General features: G+C 38.7%; 1 protein-coding gene across 1 annotated transcript; it reads left to right on the top strand.

Moving 5' to 3' along the window:
* LOC109974206 (type I phosphatidylinositol 4,5-bisphosphate 4-phosphatase-A-like) lies at positions 1-7,200 on the top strand. Its single transcript, XM_020624294.1, has 7 exons — positions 1-321; positions 1,797-1,978; positions 3,139-3,245; positions 3,635-3,746; positions 3,936-3,988; positions 4,130-4,220; positions 6,089-7,200. The coding sequence occupies exons 1-7, from the start codon at positions 219-221 to the stop codon at positions 6,230-6,232; spliced, it is 792 nt and encodes a 263-aa protein (XP_020479950.1). The 5' UTR covers positions 1-218; the 3' UTR covers positions 6,233-7,200.
* Positions 7,201-16,944: the final 9,744 nt, after the last annotated feature.

The raw sequence follows: 16,944 nt of genomic DNA, 5'->3' as shown, positions 1-16,944 counted from the left end.
GCTTGAGCGTGACTCAGGCTACGGTCATGTGACAGATGTTTTTGTTGTATCGCTTCCGCCTAGAGGGTTTCTGCTACTGTCATGTGGATTCCGAACTGACAGGTTAAGGGGTTCAAATCTCTTTGTCGACTCTTCCAGAAATATCTTTTAGGGGTTTTAGCACACCCCAACTCTGGAAAAACTATTCTTGGGAGCTGTTTGAAAGGCCGGGTCCGGTGATGGCGGACGGTGAACGGTCACCGCTGCTGTCTGAACAGCAAGACGGGACCAACGGCTTCTCTCCCGTGGGCAGCTCACATGGATATACGTCCAAACCACAGAGTATGTCTGCTGTTTGGTTTGTCTCCCTAGCCATAGCGATGCAGACATGTATAGGTTTTTGAAGAGTAATGTAACTGAGACCACTTCAGTTTGCAAATAAATGTTTCTAGCGTTAGCTACTTTTACACCGGAAGCTAGGTAGCTAGCAGTTTGGCTAACGTTAGCTTTAAATAAAATAAGTTTAAAGACAGTTAGAAGATATTTCACCCATGATAAATGCCTTTACCAGCATATTACGTTTCTTTACCAAATATTTTGATAGCAATCTCAAATCTACATATCATAGAAAGGGATGTAAAATCGGTGTTAGCAACAACGTATCAACATAAGGGTCAAAGTCCATACAGGCTTTCTATTTGCAGTGACAGTTTGAAACATGCTTAGGCATATATTATTTTGATTATCGATTCATATACCAGTTACTGTCTTGATTAATCCCAGTCTATAAAATGTCAACAAATGGTTTAAAAGGGCACTTTTTCAGACTCCAAAATTACAGCCCTTAAATCCTTGGTTTATATTATATATGGTTAAAGATATTCAATTTTTATCACAAGACAAGAAAAGTAGCAATTCAATATCACATATTAGTAACTGAAGCCAGAAAATGGCTGGCATTTTTGCATGAAAAATGACTGAAATGATTGATTATTAAAGCTGTTGTAGGTTTCTTTTATTCCTTCACAAATTGATTACATTTTCAATTGTTGGGGCTCTAATTATTTGTTATTTCTGAAACTGATAGTGGATGAATGAATTTATGAATCACAAAAAATAACTGGCAACTGCTTTCATGAGCAAAGAACTGTTCTGCTTATTTTAAGGGGAAAGCTGGCTGTATTCTCTGATAGTCTTCTCAAATTAAAAGATGGTTTACCGAATGCAGATGAAAACTTTGTGGAATATTTGAGTTGTACAAAAAAGTAAACGGTGTTTATCAACTGTTTTGATGATTCATTTTTGTCTTTTTGCAAACAAAAAAGTCCTTAAAGCTCAAATATTTTTGTTTCAAGGTTTTCAAATGATAAAACTTGCTGCCTATTATGTCACTGTGATCAGTATATTTGGGTTTGGTGAATTTGTCAAACAAAACAGGACATTTGAAGATGTCACCTTGGACCTTGGCAGTCCACCTGAATTAATAAAATTGTCATCTTAGCTTGTTAACTTGTTAGCATAACATCTGCAAAATGGCACACAAAGTGCAGCCGAGGCTGATGGCATAAGCCAGAGTTTTGGACAAATCAAAATTTAGACTTGATGGTGCTGAATTGAAATCAACAGATTATCAGAGTTATTACAACCAAATGGTGACACGAATATCTGCACCAAATGTAATGGCAGTCCACCCAATAGTTGTCAAAATATTTCACTCAACATCAGAAAAGTCAACAGGAAAGGTCAGGGAGTTCCAAAAGTCATTCATATTTTTCCCAGTAACTAAATAATTTCCTTTCGGTTGTTCCTTTCTTGAGGTTTAGCGCCATTCCCCAGCTCAGCAGCACCAGTTGATCCTCCACCCCCGTACTCACCTCAGGGTAGCCCGGACAGCAGCACCGCTCCGGTCATTAGCTGCCGGGTCTGTCAGAGTGCCATATCTGTGGAGGGCAAGATGCACCAGCATGTGGTGAAGTGCAACATCTGCAATGAAGCTACAGTGAGTTACACAGATTCAGACTTTCAGTGGACGAGTCCTCTTCAGTGCTGTGTTACAACTAGAGATGCACTGATTGCAATTTCTTGGCCAGGTCTGATTTCTGTTTTTTTTTTTTAAGTCTGATCTGCTGATTCTGATTTTCTTTCTTATTAGAGTTGCTACGTGCTGCAAACATTATGCTTTCGGTCTGTGCCACTGCAGCATGACATGGACTGTCATGACTCTAAATCTTATCAGCACAGAATCGGAAATCTCAGAGTGATTAGCTGGTCGCGCTGAAAACCGGCCATTTCTGATCTCCACCAATCAACTGGTGCATCTCTAGTTTCAACTATTTCTGTTTGCAGATCTCTGACAGGGTCTCACAGGCATAAGACATTGGAAGCTGACTCTAGTGAAACATTGCTTTCGGTTTGTGCCACTGCAGCATGACATGGACTGTCATGACTCTAAATCTTATCAGCACAGAATCGGAAATCTCAGAGTGATTAGCTGGTCGCGCTGAAAACCGGCCATTTCTGATCTCCACCAATCAACTGGTGCATCTCTAGTTTCAACTATTTCTGTTTGCAGATCTCTGACAGGGTCTCACAGGCATAAGACATTGGAAGCTGACTCTAGTGAAACATTTTGTCCATGTTCACCTTTAAAAAAAAATGTATCTGTGTGCCTGCTGTCTGCGTTTAGTGCATGGAAGCACTTTTTTTTCAACAACTGCTGTAGATGGGAAGTTGATTATTACTATTATATTGTTTGCCTTTTCTTACCTTTATCCCTTTACTACAAAGTTTGAGTAGTGCAATTTAGTTGTCTTGTTACTTTTTGCTGCTACAGCAGTTCAGGTTTCGCATCACATAGAACAATAAAAAGATTAAAGGTGTGTTACTATTTTACAGTATTAGAAACATTTTCATGTGCTTCAGATTGTCTAAAACACATGCATTCAGAAACCATAAAAATATCACTGTACAACAGTGATATTTTTATGGTGTCACATTTCACTAACCACAAATTAGCAGTGCCTCATATTTCCTGTCTTCCCATGTCTTGTCTGAGAAGAGGTTTCTGCTGATTTTATGAAAACTGAACCTCTGAAAGCTATTTCAGAATCCTAGTATGTAGAAAGTGCGAACAATGAAACTTCATCTCTCTCGCTGTAGCCAATAAAGAATGCTCCAGTTGGAAAGAAGTACGTCCGCTGTCCTTGTAACTGTCTGCTGATCTGCAAGGTCACCTCGCAGAGGATCGCTTGTCCAAGACCATACTGGTGAGAAACGGAGCGGGAATAATTTCCACCTGTCTCAGCTCTGGGTTGTAAGCATGCCACCTGTGCAGAATAAGCCAGCGGTCATTCATCAAAATGCAGTCATGGATAAGATCGTTTTAAGGAGCTGGCTTTGTTTTGAAATCATTCTACTGTGCAGCTGTCTTAAGGAGTTCTTTAAATATCCAATACCAGCACAAAGGAAAATCACCATGTAAATAAACTGGATGGTCAAAAAAGTCCCTGCTTTCCTAAGCTTATCCTGAACCTGGAACATTTGTTGGGGAATTGGGCACAGATGTTTTTGTGCTCTATATTTACACAACATTCACATAATGTTCCACAAGCTTTATAGTCATTTTAAAACACCTTTTCTATGATTTTGTTGCCAGTAAACGTGTCATCAACCTGGGTCCAGTGCACATTGGCAGAGACAGTCCTGAACAGCAGCATCAGCCTGTTGGCATCAGAGTTATCTGTGGACACTGCTCCAATACATTCCTGGTAACAGATGCATACATACATGGACTCGCAGATGATGTGCTCTGAAACTAACAATGCAGATTTCACTTCTTTTTTTATTTCGAGTCACTTAGGCATCTAATGTTGCTGTGTAACAGAATTGTTTACTGATGTACCTTTGTGCGAATCAGTAGCTTCAGCACTGACCTTTAATTTACTGTCTGCCTTAAGTGGACAGAGTTTTCAGACCGGACCCTGGCCCGATGTCCTCACTGCAAAAAAGTGTAAGTGTCTCAGCAGTTTTCTTTATTTGTGTGTGTGTGAGGCAACAAAAGGTAAACACCTTTCACTTGCTCTTGTAGCAAAACAACCCCTCAGGGAGTTTTGTTTCAACCATTATTAATTTTTCTGGTTTTGATTTCCAGCTCTTCTATCGGTCGGCGGTACCCCAGGAGGAGGAGCCTGATTTGTTTGCTGTTGTTCATAGTTCTGGCTGCCTCCACTGCAGGACTGATGGTGTGTATATGTGTATATGTGTGTGTGTGTGTGTGTGTGAACTGGCATTACTAATACCGTGGGGATATATATCTGTATATGCACTGACACTGGGGGATTCACCTTTTCTTTTGGGAACAAAAAGCAAGTCTCTACATGTAAATCATTAGTGATGACTTTGTTTAAGATTAGTTTGAGTCTCCAGAAAATAATGGAAGTCAATGTAATGTCCCCTGAAGTGATGTGTTTGTAGACACATACTAATGATAGGTTGAAAATTATTTAGCAGAACTCACTCAAATGTTGGTCTAACAGATTGTGCTTTTGCCTTGAAAAGTTTCTATATTTTTCAGCCAAGATACTGTCAACAGTTAGAAGACACTAATGTTGAGAACGGATACCAAAATAATTCATTTGTATAGACTCAGAATCAAATTTTTATTTTGTAAGAGTAAATTACCAATTTGTGGTGCAAGGTAGCTAGTAGTTGGAAACATTTATTAATTCAGCGTTTATTAACACCCAGATGTTTCACATACCAAAAACAAACAAGCAAACAACAGAGAAGAGGAACCAAAAAATGTCTGGTTTTTGTAGAGCTTTAAAGGATGTGCTTCAAACACCCACGCCCACAGTTTCATATCTAAACCAACAAGCATCAGATGACAATTAGGCCCACTGGTGTGTGTTGCACTAATTCATAAGTGACAACATGAAACCTTTTACCACCTTAACATCGAAACTCTTTTAAAGTTTGGCAGTTTCGGGTCACTGGTATGTTTCATACCAAATCTGCTCCAAAAATGATAAGCGATGGCTGATGGGTGGACACACTGTATGAATATATGGTTGGTCACATGAACTAAACTATATAGAGCAGTGTCTACTTGGGACATGGCCTTGTTGTGAATGTAAGATATGACGTGTTTCGCCAAAGAGTGTTTTTTTTTTTCTTCCTTAAAAAATTTGAAAAATGACTAATGTTTTGACCCACCGGTCTTCTTTAAGGCTATTAAGATAAATTCCTTGTGGCATGCAAACGTATATACTGTATGCTCACATCTCACACCTGAGAACAATTAATAATCAGCCCTCTTTGGCAGTGGAACTTTTGGGTGGTTGTGGCTCAGGAGTTAGAGCGGTTGTCCCCCACCTGGAAGGTCTCGTTGTTCAATTCCCGTTCTCCCCAGTCCACATGTTGAAGTGTCCTTGGGCAACACACTGAACCCCACGTTGTTCCCAGTGGCCAGAGCAGCAACTTGCTGGGAGAGTGCCGCCATCAGTGTATGTGTGTGTGTGTGTGTGTGTGTGTGACTTGGCGAATACCAGCATCACTCATCCTGTAATATAATCTTAAAAGGACTATTGCTTAAAAATAATGTATGAATGAATATAGTCACAGCCCAGCTCAAAAATGGGTGACACATACACCAGGATAGTGCCAAACTGAATGTATTTGTATTAAACACAAAGAGAACACCGCATACAACCACGAGCAGACAAACCAATAACTAGGCAGGCAGGGGACCATCACAATATCCAAATGTCTACACAAAAATATCACAATTAATAAATACTACTGGGACCAGTGGAAAAACCATTAATATAAACATCAGTACATAAAAACATACCGTAGTTTCAGTTTGTCATGACCAGCACCTGTCTTTTAGGCATACTCACTAGATTAATTCCGTTATATGTTCTTTGCTTCCTTTGCATATTGTTTCATTTGAATGATTTGTGATTTAGACTTTTTTGATAAAAGTATTCAGTGTTTCACAAGAAAATAAAAAGAATTTTGTGTAACTCATTTCTTAAATTTTCTTAGATTATCTCCAGGTGCGAGTGCCACCGCTTTAAAATCACTCTGCATGCATGTCTGTGTTCAGGTTGGAACATGGAAAGCGGCCCAACACTCTAAAGGGATCTACGTGTCGTGGGTGCTGCTGATCCTGCTCGCTCTATTCACCATGGCAAGAACCTTCTACTGGAGGTGTCTGAAAATCAGCGATCCCATATCCAACATCACGTAGAGAGAGAGTGAGAGGAAAGAGAGGGAAAGGATAAAGGAAGGAAAGCTAGAGAGCTAGTGGATGATGTAGAAAACAAAAGTTCAAATTAACTGCTAATATAGTGGTGACAAGCAGACGCCAGAGGTAACCACAAAAACAATGAGCCCTGTTGCTATGATAATGGAGGAAAAACAAAAGAAGGAACAGTGGGCACTAGGGGGAAGGTTGGAGACCAAAAGATGGATTTAGCATATTAAAAATACTCCCCATTCACTGGGTTTCGCACAAACATGGCACCATAAATGTACTGCCTGTTGTCCAAAAGATGTGATTATAAGCACAATATATACAGACTTCTGTTTACCATCACAAATTCTAGGTGGCTATTTTATATTTGCAGAGGTTGGGTAGACAAATCAAGAAAAATAGAGTACTTTGAGGTAAAAAAAAAAAAAAAAAGAAAGATGACTAGGTTGGACAAGAGAACAGAAAACTATTTAATATGTATTTTCAATGTTTTATTTGTTTAATAGCCTGATGCTGCTATTTTTAATTAGCTGTTATTTTCCCTTAAATACCATTTATATAGGTACATTTTGTCTTTTTTTCTGAAATTGAGTCCAGCTTTTTAAAATGATCAGAACTACATTAACCCAATGATGTTTCTGTTTTTAATGTTATTTTCCAACTTTGGGGAAAAAAATCAGGATTTTGAGAAGTTTTTGTTGAGAGTTAGATGATTGATTGATTAGATTGATACGCCTGTGTGGTTAATATGAAGTTACAGCCAGTTGCTGGTTAACATAGCTTAAAAAAAAGCCTAGAAACAGCTAACTATTACAGATATACACATATCCTATTTGTTCTTTTCATACACTGGAGTATAAAAATGGCAAGTTGTGCTTTTATGCAGAATTCTGTACAGGATTATTTGTTTGCAGATTTTAATTTCAGACATAGCCACCCTAGCTGTTTCTAGTCTTTTTGCTAAGATACAGTGGTGTGAAAAAGTATTTGCCCCCTTACTGATTTCTTATCTTTTTGCATGTTTGTCACACTGTAATGTTTCAGATCATCAAACAAATTTAAATATTAGTCAAAGATAACACAAGTAAACACATCATGCAGTTTTTAAATGAAGGTTTTTATTATTAAGGGAAAACAAAATCCAAAACTATATAGCCCTGTGTGAACAAGTGTTTGCCCCCTAAACCCAGTAACTGGTTGGGCCACCCTTAGCAGCAACAACTGCAATCAAGCGTTTTCGATAACTTGCCATGAGTCTTCCACAGCGCTGTGGAAGACTCATGGCAAGTTATCGAAAACGCTTGATTGCAGTTGTTGCTGCTAAGGGTGGCCCAACCAGTTACTGGGTTTAGGGGGCAAACACTTGTTCACACAGGGCTATATAGTTTTGGATTTTGTTTTCCCTTAATAATAAAAACCTTCATTTAAAAACTGCATGATGTGTTTACTTGTGTTATCTTTGACTAATATTTAAATTTGTTTGATGATCTGAAACATTACAGTGTGACAAACATGCAAAAAGATAAGAAATCAGTAAGGGGGCAAATACTTTTTCACACCACTGTATCTGTTTTCTGACTGTAGCCTCATTAGCATACATGACAGGCATGAGAATAGTACTGATTTTATTATCTATCTCTGCCAAGAAAGGGAGAATGTGTAATTTCTCAAAATGTTAATCCATTCTGTCAACAGATAATGTGTCCTGCATATAGTGAAGTTAAATTCAAATTTAAGCTCACATATAGTGGTGGATCACTTTTATTTGTTTCTGGACTAATCAATCAGTCTTTAAATCTTGGATTGATCAGATTGGGAGTTCATTTAATACAGAGACAAAATATTAGAACAGGGAACAGAGCAGAAATAAAAGACAAAAGCAGTGGTCTTTTATTTCCTGCAGCACATCAATAAATCTACCTTACATTCAACAGCTAAACTTTGCACCCACCAAAAAAGTCTAAAAACATCTTAATAACACGATGTCAGGGTGCACATAGCATTTAAAATGCAACGTGTGCATGCAACCATGTATATTTTTGTTGTGTAGCCTCGCTCATTAAAATAAGATTACTCACATGCAAATGATTAGTAGGTAACTCGCACATAAGAACACCTTCCTTCGGTCTGAGGAGAGTTTGTGTGTGATCATATGCACTAATTGGACAAGCTGGTATGAGGAACATGCCTGTATAAAGTATAAAGACAATAGAATAAGGCAAGAAACTGGTGGAAGGTGGTTAAGAATAATTAACATACATAATACAGTTAGGTAAAAAAAAAATCAATAATGTCTTAACTGAGACTATGGAGCATTATCTCATCTTGCTTTTAATTTTTAAGACAGTCTTGTAGCATATCAGCATCATCTCACAGGTATTTTGCGCCATTTGATTTAGTTTTTTTTTCTTTTCTTTTTTGAAAATGATTCATGTTAAAGTGCTGATAAAATTATGTCAGAATTTACTGAAAATAATCAAAAGTACATGCATCATATTCCACTGATCACTGTATTTTTTTTTTTTACCTAAAATCTCTGAAGCTTTTTCTTGTTCAAGTCACTGATATAAATCACTTGACGCACGCACATGGAATGATTTATTTATTTATGCTGTTTCTTTTTAATTCAGATGCATCTTGTTTGATTCAAACTAAATACAGTCGACACTAAGACTTGCTGGTGTCTTGTTCTCTTTGAAAGTGTAAATATAGTTAGTGGATGTTAATTATTTTGACTGAACAGAATTATCAGAGCTGCCGCTTCCCCCATGTGGCTGATTAATTTAAGTACCTGTTGACTGTAAAACATGTTGCACTACGTTGTACTAATGTACTACTACTGAATGTTTCTGTCAATGTTATTTTGGTGGAAGGATTTCTTTTGGGTGGGAAGGGTAACCTGGAACAATGTACGTCTTTTAACAAGGTACTCTGGCTCGTGTCTTATTTTTAACTAAACCTGTGACAAGTTTCATTGAATCTTTTTATTTTTTTTACCTGTTTTACAGAACATTTAGTATTTATGATAGACAATTACACAGAAAATGTATCATGTGAATAGCCTGATTATTAACAGCAGTTATGATGGTCTCATTTGCAACATAAGCACTGAATGATAAAACACTAGCCAGTGAACTCTTAAAAATGGTGCAAGCTTTGTCAGTTGTGTTTAAAATGCCCATTACATGCTCATTTTGCTAGTTTCCAGCCATTTAAAGAGCCTGTGACATGCTTTCCCTAGTTTCCTGACTTATCTACAATGTTACAACAGTGAATTCTCATCTTAGACGTGACCTAAAGCTCAAAAAATGAGGTGTATGTATGTTCTAGTATTTCTATGCAGAAGCAACTGGGTTTATACACATCTCGTAAAACTCTCGCTCGTGAGACTTTTTCTCTTATCAAAATTCTGCTTTTACAATACGTAACAAGCAAGGCATTATAACATTTTGCCAATATGGTGTGGACACTGGTGGATTTCAGGCAAGCTCACATGAACGCGCAATGGCCTGGATTTTTATGCCATTTCAAGGAAATCCTTAAACTATCACTTTATTTTATTAGAAAAAAGTATTAATTGTTAATTTAGTTGGTAATTTTCTGCAATGGTAGGAGGATTTGTTACCTCGGGGATTTTTTCTTCTGAAATCATGGCTGGATTTAGGAGTGTGTATGGACAACAGTAATTTGGAGAGTTTCTGAAACCTCGTCATAGGATGGAGATGAGTTCCTGATCATAGCCAGAACCCAAAACTAAAAATATCAAGGGGTTAAGGCAGAGATCCTCCAAAAGACACTAACTGAGGGCTTGAAAATGATTAATACTAAGGTTAAGTTACACATATTAGTGAGTGATGCCATCCGAGAAGTAAACATGAAGCAAATGTTAAGGGAACAGGAGGAAGAGTCAGAGGAGTCTGAAAGTGAGGAAGAGGAAGAAGCTTTTATTACAGGTGTAACAAATGGTCCTCCTAGCAACAGGGAAGGATAGAGTGCAACACTAACACCCTATTACGCCCTCCATATGTCATAGGTCCCCCTGACCTCATCAATATGATTTTCAATTAGTTGCTAAATGTGAAAGCAACTTGTAAACCACTTATGTTTTTATGTACTTAGCAATGAGAGCCACAGGAGGTCAGCACTGAGTCGGTTCTGAGAAGACACCAACAGCATGCAAAACTTTGTGCAGTGCAATTTATCACACGACCAACTGTCCTTACTGAAATTTATGAGCTGAACACCCTCCCAGTCTTAGCTGTACTTTGAGATTAAAGCCTAGTTAGCTAACTGCTAATCATCTGATTGAGGGATGACAAGTTGAATATTTGGTCCTGTGGTGTAGCCGCAACAACCTGGAGCTGAACACACTCAAAACAGTGGAGATGACAGTGGACTTCAGAATCCCCCCCACCTTACCCCCACTTACCATACTTGGCAGCACTGTATCAGCAGTTTAGTCCTACAAGTTCCTGGGCTCCATTATCTCCCAGGACCTGAAGTGGATGTCCAACATCAGCACCATCATCAAGAAGGCACAGCAGAGGATGTACTTCCTGCACCAGCTCAGGAAGTTCGACCTGCCCCGGGAGCTGCTGATACAGTTCTACAGAGGAATCATTGAGTCTGTTCTCTTCACCTCCATCACTGTCTGGTTTGGCTCAGCAACCAAACAGGACAAGTACAGACTTCAGCGGACAGTCAGGACTGCAGAAAAGGTCATTGGTGTGAGCCTGCCCTCCATGGAGGACCCGTACACTGCACGGGTCAAAAGGAGGGTGGAGAGGATAACTGCAGACCCCTCACACCCTGGACACAACCTGTTTGAACTCCTCCCCTCCGGACGGCGTTACAGGTCACTGTGCACCAAGACAACCAGGCACAGGGACAGTTTCTTCCCCCAGGCTGTCACTCTGAAGAACACTTAACCAACGACAGTATGACTGGACAATAACCCTCAGTGCAATACCTGTGTATATATACATTGTACAGATTATACAGATCTGTACATGTCTCTATTTTTAAGTACTCTATCTTTATTCCTATTTACCTCATTTCAACGAACATTCCTTGGTGTCTGCATTGTTTACTGTCTGTTTATACTGCTTATTCTGCATTGTTTGCACTGTTTGTTGCTGTCAGTATTGCTGTTAATACTGCTTATTTTGTTATATTACACAGCCTTATGCTGGTTTACTGTTTGCACATTGAGAGCCGATGTACCTGAGTCAAATTCCTTGTGTGTCCATCACACCTGGCCAATAAAACTGATTCTGATTCTGATTTACTGAAATACTGCATGAATTTAAATTCATACTGATGTATCAGTGAAATACTTTGAAGGGCAGAAGGCTGGTATACTAAGTTTTGAGGAGTTGAGCTTTCACAGATGGGTCTTTCAACCCAGACCATTTTAAATGATGTTTTACTTGCTTCTCTCTCCTCTCCCCTCTCTCTCCCTCTCCAGCTGCTGACTCAGGGGAATGGGTGTAGTGTAGCGTGGAGATCCTCCTGCCTTTCAGTCTCTCGCAGCTCAAATCCTGTTGATCCGTTAATGGAGAGCTACAGAAATCCAAAATGCTCACGTTTTGGAACACTTGGGTTCCTGGAAGCCTGGAATTCCAGAATACGGGAATAGTGGAGATGATTTACACTCTTAATTTTGGATTAGTTAAGTTTTAAGTTTTTGTTTGTTATTAAAATTGGTTAGTAATTTTTTTTTACAACTGTGGGAGGATTTATTACCTCGGGAATTTTTTCTTCTGGACTAACGGCTGGATGACAAAAAACAATATGTCTTTTTTTGTAAACATGGAAATAAGTACAACGGACAACAAAAAGTCGCCCCGCCACTTTTTTTTTTTTTTTTTTTATTTCTTTTATTTGGGATTTATCTTTGAAAGCATATGCTTCCTGGCCAATTATTCAGACTGACTCTGATATAGACATGTATGTGTGCATGTGTGTGCTTTAAAGACATTAAGAGAGTGTGTACTGTATTTAAGTCTGTGTGTGTGTGTGTGTGTGTGTTTTGCCATGCTGGAGGAAAAGGAGGCCCAGGGTTCTCAGCAACAGAGCCCAGCAGATCCAGGTCGCCCCAAAACATCGAAGATCAACAACTGCAGCACTGCTAACTTGGCTGTGGGTAAAACCACCAACTACATCCCTAACTACAGCAGGGCTGTCGACGCTGGACATCGGTGAGGACAAAAAATCTGTTTTTTTATGTGTGTAAAAGAGCAAATCAACAATGCAAACAAGTTGCTGAAGTAGTTTTTTCACATCTTTACACTCAACTCCAGCAGGTGTATGCACAATATCGTTGTTACCAAAACTGAAAGCACAAATTCAAAGAAAAAACTAAACTGAAAGATAATGGGGTGCCAAAACACATCAGAAAAGAACAGTGTACTATATTGTCTTTCATAAACACTGACCTTTGTGTCATTGTACTCTCCCTTTACTTTTAAAGCATCAGTATTTCTTTGAAAGTCCTAAATGATATAACAGAAGCAGTGATACCAACAAAAACTTTGAACAGTTTTCCTCTGACAAGGAAAATACTAGCAAGACGTTGATTACTCTGGCTGTATTTGCGTGTTATCCATCCCAGGGTGGGATGATAGCATAAAGGAAATGTCTCGCCAAGTCAGAGTGTTATGTGGAACAGAGGGACGATGCAAAAGGGTGGGATGATAGCATAAAGGAAATGCCTCGCCAAGTCTGAGTGTTATGTGGAACAGAGGGATGATGCAATAGAGGGATGGGAACAACATTTAGACAATACACTGAGAAGTTAAAGGAGGGAGGACTGTTGCGTCTTAGATCAAGTTTAGCTCAGCTGATGAAAGACTGTGGAAACCAGCTCTTCCTTCAATTCTAAACATACTGATTTTGTACTGAGGCCACTGAAACAAGGTTGTCTCAGTCACCCCCACATTTAGCCAACGGTCTCAACATACGACCAAACACCTCATTCCTTTTTGAGAGGGTTTTGGTTTTTGGAATGTGACGCTGTGGTTGTGCATGTTAGAAAAAGAGAACAGGTGGGCATATACATGCAGCTGCTGCTTTTTAGTTTAGTCTCACTTTCCTGTTTGTCATTTCATCTTTTCTTCATCACTCTTAGTCTTTAATGTTCAACCACTCCTCTTTAAATTCACGCTCTTGTTTTTCAGTGTCCCGTTGTCCGGTCACTGGGCTTTCTACTGTACCACCTGTTGAATTTTAACACTTTAACCTGGCATTCCACGCAATCCTGCTCTAGTCTGTCTGGTTTTACTGGTTGCACTTTGTCGAGTTTAGCACAATAAGAGCCAGAGAAATGGTCTCATTTGTTGTGTTTATTCATTTCTTCTGTGCAGCTTATCATTAACAAGAAAACATGATGTGGGGACGTTACAGAGCCCCAGTGTTATGTGACTACATAAAAACACTGTAATAATGGCTTGATGTGCCAAATGAGGAGCACTGGAAATATCAGAGGAAAATCTGCCTTTTCATCGAGAGTAGTGAAGACAAGCAAGTCAGAACTGTTAGCTGTATGGTTCTGTGGCAGTCAGTCACTTTGATACAGAATGACATTTTACAGCAAATAGATTTTTTTGTACAGTAGTGGTCTCATGACTTTTCCTGTATCATGACCATGATGCTGACATTTGTGGTTTTGAGAGAAATGTCTTTTATATGGTTTGCCATGAAATTTGCTGAACAAATCTGCATTCCCCTAACAACAGTGGTAATCCACTGTTCAAAAAGTTCCTAAAATTACACTTTGTCCAATATCGTTTTATGACTGAGTCAAATTTTCAGGACTCGTGATTTGACTTGAACATGAGCACTTGTCACTTTGTGTTGGACTCCACTGGCTTATCCACTTGTGTGAAGAGAGTTTCTGGGTCAAGCAGCCAGTCCAGCCTCAAAATCAGGTTATTAAGTGTGATAACTGTAGACAGGACGTCCATAGTACACAGCCACAGCTCGGTGACATGATTTTTAAATTACGTGTATGAGAAAAAAGGGAAAAAAAAGAGGGACTAGAGAGGAAGAGACTGAGAGGCAAAGACAAATCATCGGAAATTTCATTGCATGTTCATATCATAAAAAAGCCAGAATAAGAATAAGAATACGAATAAGCCAGAATAAACACAAGACATTCATAAAGAGGAAGAGGCGCTTATTACAGGGTATATACTAGAATTTAGCTTTGGGGATTAATAAATTATCTATCTATCTAGTATCTACAAATCTTTCAATTCAACATTCAGTTCAGTGGTTGCTTTGTGTCATTATTGTCTTTGTGATAGTTTTGTTTGTCGTTGCCATTTCTTAACTGAACTCTGTGACTTTCAAACTAGAAATATTAGGCCACTTCATAGGGACCTTCCGACCCCTCTGTCCCCTGGGGACGTATACTTAGACGTGTTCAGTAATCCATCCATGGGTCCAGACCACGCTCACTGGTAAATTATATTACCATTATAGTTAACCATGAAAAAGACATTGAATTTCTCATTTGTATTTAAACAAAAGTCTTAAATTAGATAACCTGAACACTCCAGAAACTCTTTATTAATGCTTTTACAGCACATTTTTCCACTATCTTTTTAAGATATAAAATAACTCTTCAAGCAATTCCCCCGCTTACCTCTGTATTGCTTCATTTGAAGCATGTTATGTACATATTTTTAGTCTTCTAAAATAGCAGAAGTCATGAAGCTAGCTCAAGGTATCAGTTGCTGTCAAGTGTGTGAGTTAGTCTGAAACAGGACAACACATACCTCAGTGGTGATAAAAACTCTCCTCTGCTCTAAATGAGGCCAAAGCGTGATGATATAATTTGAACTAGACACCCACACACACACACACACACACGTTTGTGCTACATGATCCATGTAGCTGTCTGGTAGCATATAAAATGACAGTGATACTGCAGTATCACTATCATTTTCCGCTGTCTCATTCCAGCTGTCTGTGAAGTCACACAGAAAATATTTCAAGATTTTACATGAGAGAATTCAGCCTGATGATCTGTCTCCATTCTCACACTTGTGACATTTGCAGACAGTCAAGTAGCTCATTCTGTGATGTACACTGTTTCAAATACTGTCATAAACATGCCGTTGTGAATATGAAACCATCATGGGCTCATTACATTTAGTCACACAAACTGCTTGGTTAAGTTTAGGAACAAACATGACTTGGACACACTGGACCTGAACACCAGTCACCTGTTCTATATTTTACTGTACATACTAGTCACCCAACCCAGGAAGTCAGGGTGGACGGATGAGACAACCAAATGGGAGATTACCATTTGCTTCCTGTTTCCTTTTGTGAGGCAGTGTTGGTTTGCATGACCACAATGGCTGAAACAATTATTTGATCAACAGATCAAATCAGCACCTATATTAGTAACAAATTAATAGTAGTTTAATAGTAATTTTCCCAGCAAAGATAATGAAAAAGATGTCAAACATTCCACAGTTTCCACCTCTCTCATATGAGGAGTTTGATTCATATTTGATTATGCTAATCTCACTGACTATCTACTCAACTCAACATTTAAAATTTTATTACCATAGGGTTTTGATTTTTTTTTTTTTTTAATGAAACACTTTAAAATCTTCCTACTCAATGTGATTATTAAACACCATTTTAGTTAAGTTTCAGATCTGATATGTCGCTATTTGATCTTTTATGTTTCACTCTGAAACTAGTTATGTGTTAGCATTTGTGAGCTTTGTCAGGTGGGTGGGTTAGCTACTTACTGGCAGTTGGCGTGGAGAGATTTAGCAACCGTTTATCTGTATTTAACGAGTGGTTTGCGTGGTAAAATCTGTTTTTTATTTAGTGATTCAGTTTCCACTTTGGTTATAACTTGGACAGTATTGAACTTATATATTGAACAGCTGTAATAAATACTTTATTACATCTCTGTACACGAAGTCCAAATTCAACAAACAAACTATTTCCCTCCGTCAAGACATTTGTGTGTTATTTAAACACACATGCACACAGATATCCAGACACTGTGGTGGTGAGAGACAGCAGCTCTCTGTTTGAGCCAGTGCTAATTTATTTTCATCACCACTTGTTAGAGCCCCTTCTAACTGCTCCTCGGAGAATGGCAGCAATTCTCACAGTGTCTCTGCACACAGCAACAAAAACATAGATTCAAGCAGATTCAAACACACTTAACACTCACATGTGTAACACTTAGACATTCTGCATTCTGTCTTCTATTTAGGGTAGATCTAGAAAATTCTGGACAGGGTGACCAGGCTGGTGCACAGACTTAGAGAGGGGTGGCGCATTTAAAATCCATGTAAAAAGCAAATTAAGTCCCTATTTGTTAATGAATTAATAAACCATATATTTTTAACCTTGGCTAACTTTGGCTGTGCTCCTTATTTAGTACTGGCCAGGGACAACGCTGCTGCACAGTGGTTCCCCTCACTGAGGCGACTCATGCCAAGTACTACACAACAACAAAATTGGAGAAAATCAAACACAAGACATCAAAATAAGAGGAACAGAGTGTGATCAAGCAACATTTACTATTTAAAATGTAAAATCATGAGATGCCTCAATTAAGGAAGAAAGATATCATTTAAATCATTTTAGGCCTGTTGTCCTCCTCCCGCCCCTCATCTCCTTCTTCAGATCATCTACCAAAAATATGAAAGCCTATCAAAGTGCCAATG

This window comes from Monopterus albus, unplaced genomic scaffold (genome assembly GCF_001952655.1).
Source record: "Monopterus albus unplaced genomic scaffold, M_albus_1.0 scaffold324.1, whole genome shotgun sequence".
NCBI classification, from domain to species: Eukaryota; Metazoa; Chordata; class Actinopteri; order Synbranchiformes; family Synbranchidae; genus Monopterus; species Monopterus albus.
Note: the sequence above shows the minus strand (reverse complement) of the source record. Positions and strands in the feature narration are given on the sequence as shown.

Bases quoted from the DNA above. Each gene is read 5' to 3' on its own strand.
- LOC109974206 (XM_020624294.1), top strand. From the start codon at position 219: ATGGCGGACGGTGAACGGTCACCGCTGCTGTCTGAACAGCAAGACGGG. The intron at 3,246-3,634 runs GTGAGAAACGGA...TTTTGTTGCCAG, and splicing joins GCTTGTCCAAGACCATACTG to TAAACGTGTCATCAACCTGG. The intron at 3,989-4,129 runs GTAAGTGTCTCA...TTTGATTTCCAG, and splicing joins TGTCCTCACTGCAAAAAAGT to CTCTTCTATCGGTCGGCGGT.